Source organism: Physeter macrocephalus, chromosome 2 (genome assembly GCF_002837175.3).
Source record: "Physeter macrocephalus isolate SW-GA chromosome 2, ASM283717v5, whole genome shotgun sequence".
NCBI classification, from domain to species: domain Eukaryota; kingdom Metazoa; phylum Chordata; class Mammalia; order Artiodactyla; family Physeteridae; genus Physeter; species Physeter macrocephalus.
In genome coordinates, this window is record NC_041215.1 from 95437981 (window position 1) to 95442235 (window position 4255).

At 42.6% G+C, this 4255-nt stretch overlaps 1 protein-coding gene across 3 annotated transcripts in view; it reads right to left on the reverse strand.

Annotated features, from left to right (window-relative positions):
- STAT1 (signal transducer and activator of transcription 1) overlaps positions 1-4255 on the reverse strand; it is a 42537-nt gene continuing 38282 nt past the window's right edge. For all 3 annotated transcript variants that reach the window (XM_028480245.2, XM_007114600.4, XM_007114601.2), the window contains one exon: positions 1-1159. In XM_028480245.2, coding sequence (XP_028336046.1) covers positions 1145-1159 — 15 coding nt within the window. In that variant the 3' untranslated portion in view covers positions 1-1144. The remainder of the gene's footprint in view (positions 1160-4255) is intronic.

Sequence of the window (4255 nt, forward strand, 5' to 3'; positions counted from 1 at the left end):
CAGTGGAACAATTTGCAATGTATTTGTGAGAGAAACACATTTATCGGTGAAAAATACGCAATTCTCAATGCAGTTACACAGGATGAGTTTTCAAATTATTTGATTCTCATAATCTCTGGTTAATGATTTGTTACTATTTTCTCTTCTCAATTTGAAAATTTTATGACTAAGACTAAATACCAGCTAATAACAATAAAGACAAGTGAACCCATTTAACAAACATGCATTAAATTTCTGAGTTTGTCTACATCTACAATTAATTTCAACTTTTTGAAAAATAACAGGATTTACCTTAAGAGAGCTGTTAATAGTTTGGCTCCCTTGATAGAACTGTGAAGACAATTTCATTTACTAGTGACCGTGATGAAGGCAGAATATATTCAGCTTTGGATATTAAAGTTTAAACGGAAAACACTACTCATGAATTTGGAAAGTTTACTTCTTTCCATTTGATATTAGCCAGTATCATAAAGCCATAACAAACAGAAAAACTAATTCTCCCGAGAGAGAATTTGTCTCTAGCTTTCAATGGCTAGTGTGGAAGATACAATAAAGAACACAGCTTTTATCCTCTGCCCAGATACAGGACAGCTACCTTCAATAAAGAGGTGATGTAATTCTTTGTAAACTTAACTTTGCACTATTTCATAGGCAAACCAATGGAAAACTTCTAGCCACATTTAAAGTAGAGAGAACAAATAAGAATTCTCTAGAATAAAAATATGCCAATCCTGCATGAAGCAGTTGCCTAAATAACCGTGTGATCTACCCAACCACCTATAACAACTGAGCACTGACTCTAGGCATGGCATTTGCTAGATGCTGCTAAATATTTCACCTTTCCCAAAGGACTCTCATTCTAGTTCTGATGCTTTTGGTGTATCTGGATGTTTTTTATTTGTAAAACCCACTCTGTGGAGAGGGCCTTTCAATTTTACCTTCAATAAGATGCATGAAGCCCTTCAGAGTAACAGATGTTTCTGAATTAGGGAAAAATCCACTTGCTATCAACAGGTTGCAGTGAATTTGTTGGCCTTTCTTTTGTTTTCCTAGAAACACAGGATGTGAAGGAACAGAGTAGCAGGAGGGAATCACAGGTGGGAAGGAAAAATGTCACCAGAGAAGATGAGAAAAACTCCTGCTCTTATACCGCATTCATCTGTAAAAAGAAAATGTGCTTACATTTATTACACTGCTCTTGTAAAACGCAGACTCATATATTTAACATTACTTGTGTGTTCTACAATGGAGTAGGAGAAAGACACATCCCCCGGCAAAAAACCACGATGGAATTAGAGGGCCTTCAGCATGTGCTATCCTTTCTCCTGGACTAATAGAGACCTTTTATGTCACCTAAGCTGATGGATTATTACTCTGCAGCCTGCTGGCTTAATTCTGTCAATTCATCCAAGCTGCATAAAGCTTTTTGCTGTTATGCAAGTCTGGCGACAGAGCAACGTGGCAAATCTGCTCATGCAAAACAAGAGTGAGGCAATGCTGAGCTGTATGCCAGAGGGAGAGAGGGATTTGGGGGAAATGACAAATTTTCCTTAAAGGCCACTCAGCAGGAATAACAAACGAATGAGTTTCAGGTAGAGGCTAGAGAAGTAGAATCATTAGGGACCCCTCCACCTCCCCCAGCAGGGCCCCTCGGAGGCAGTGAATTGCTCATCCAAAGGACACCGGCCTGCCGCCGACTTCCTATCTCACTTCCATGCTGGGCTCTCCCCTTAGACCAGGTGCTCTTGACCAGGGGTGAGTCTGTCCTCTGGCAACATCTGGAGACATTTTGGATTGTCATGACCGGGTGTGGAGGTGTGTGTGCTACTGGCATCTAGTGAGTAGTGACCAGGGATGCTGCTATACATTCTGCAACGCATAGCACGGCCCCATAACAGAGAATCATTCAGACCCAAAACACCAATAGCAACACAGCTCTAGACTACAAGCCTCTTGAGAACCGAGTCCTTTTTTTTTTTTTTTTTTAAATCCCAAGTACTCAATAGTGGGTGGTACATAGCGGGCTCTTAGGAAAATATTTTGGATTGAAAAGCACAATGAAGGTTTTGCCCCTATGTTTCGTTTCAGTCTGGCTGAGAGTAAAATATGTAAAGATGGTGGTCTTCAGAGAGAGAGAGAGAGAAAGAAAGCGACCCTGGATTCAAATCCTGTCACTGTCTCTTACTAGCTGTGTGACCAAGTCATGTTACTTAACCTCTAAATCCCAAGGTCCTCATCTATTCAAAGGAGACTAATAGTCTCTAACAGATAGATTTGTTGAAAGGATTAAATTATACAGCGTATGTAGAATGCTTAGTAGACTAGATGGAAAATAGCAGACAATTAATAAGTGTTATTTAATATTTATCATTAAATTATTATCAGCTTTGTCCAAGCTTTGCCCAAAGGCCTCTAGGAGAGGAGACTGGTTCTCATGTAGTCCCAGAGGAAAAGCCAGACTAAACAAGCACTGAAGCCAGGCTACAGAAAACACTGGTGCTCTGTCTCTCAGGAGCCTGCGGTCCTCCTGCTCCTGAGGCGGCACCAGGCGCTGGCCCCAGTGCCTCCTGGTCCAGAGCTGCAACCTCCAGACATGGCCGAAACCAGCCAGCTCCATGAAAGGTCTATTTCAGAGCACATACCCTAATAACTCCAAGAGTGGATGGATGCGGAAAGGAAATCGTGGCCAAGGTTGAGGACAATTTGGGACAGACAAGGTGGAGTCCACCCAATTCGGAGACTAATCCAACTTTAATTTTGTCTATCCAGTGCTGTGCCCATATTATAGCTCTTAAATCTTCTATGGGTTTACTCTGGAGATCCGTGTGTGTGTGTGTGCGTGTATATAAAAATAGATTTATTTTATTCTATAAATGAAATGAATGAAATCATCTGGAATGAAATGGATGACTCCTGGGCAGGGGGAGAGGGGATCCAGAGCCACAAAACCATTTCCTGGCATTTAGTTAGAGTAATTAAATTGCTCTCACAGTATCGTTCCGAGAGCACAGAGAAAGCGGTCATACTGCATGCACAGATGGAGGGACTAATCCATCTTATTTTCTCAAGGTCACAGGGCATAATGGTATGACAGAGGTGGAGCTCTGATTTCCAAATCCCAAACACAGGCCTCTCACCCAAAGGCTACGCTGCCTTCGTCTTAATAAACCAGAACAACACGTACTCAGTGTCAAGTGCAAACAGCTTCTCTTGGGTGCAGGTTTTGAATGAATCAGAGATCAGCTTTCTGTGGGGGGCATTCCAGGAGAGTAGACAAGAACATGCAGTCTAGAGACACCCCAGGTGGATTCAAATATTCGTTCCCTCATTTACTAACTACTTCATCTTAGTCAAGTTTCATAGTTTTGGAGAGCCTCTTTTTTCTACATCTGTAAAGTGAGAAAAACAATAATACCTAACTGAGAAGGCTGTTGTGAGGACTAAGTTACTACCCGTGGAGTGCCTGGTACACAGTAAGTGCTTAACAAGTGTCACTATTAATGGTGGTGATGACCACGATGATGATGTAACTTGCTCAGGAACAGCAAAGGAGGAGAAAAAGAAGATTGCACCGTTGTTTGGTTCTGTCCATCGATCTTACACTTTCTAAATAGGGCTTTACAGGTATTCCATTTCTGTGTAGGGCTCACAAAACACTTCAAAGCAGTGTGGGGAGCTACAATCCAACAGAGGATGCAACCTTACCCAGGTACAGGGTTCATCTTTCACTCGCCAATAGGAACAGAACTATTGTGCTATTACACTACCTAAGCATTTTTCTAAGTGATTTTTTTTCAGCCTTAACAATCAGGAGGGTGTAAAGATTTTAGCCTGTACTTCTTCAGGTGAGGGAAAAGGACAAGGAAAAGGTTACATACCAGAAACCTGAGTCTAAACAGATATTACTAATGCCGCACAAATGCATTCCCTGAACGCAGGGATGTGCGACCCTGAACGTTGGGAGATGGCGCCCTCTCCCCTCATCCTGTCCTCCCTCTTGCATCGCTGAGCAGTCTGTGCCAGGCACCAGTGATGAAGAAGGGCCAGTAACGACTCAGAGAGGCTTTTCTTTAAAACATTAAGCAAATTTTAAAAAATGAACTGGGGGGCTTCCCAGGTGGCGCAGTGATTAAGAATCCACCTACCAATGCAGGGGACACGGGTTCGAGCCCTGGTCCGGGAAGATCCCACATGCCGCGGAGCAACTAAGCCCGTGCGCCACAACTACTGAGCCTGCACTCTAGAGCCTGCGAGC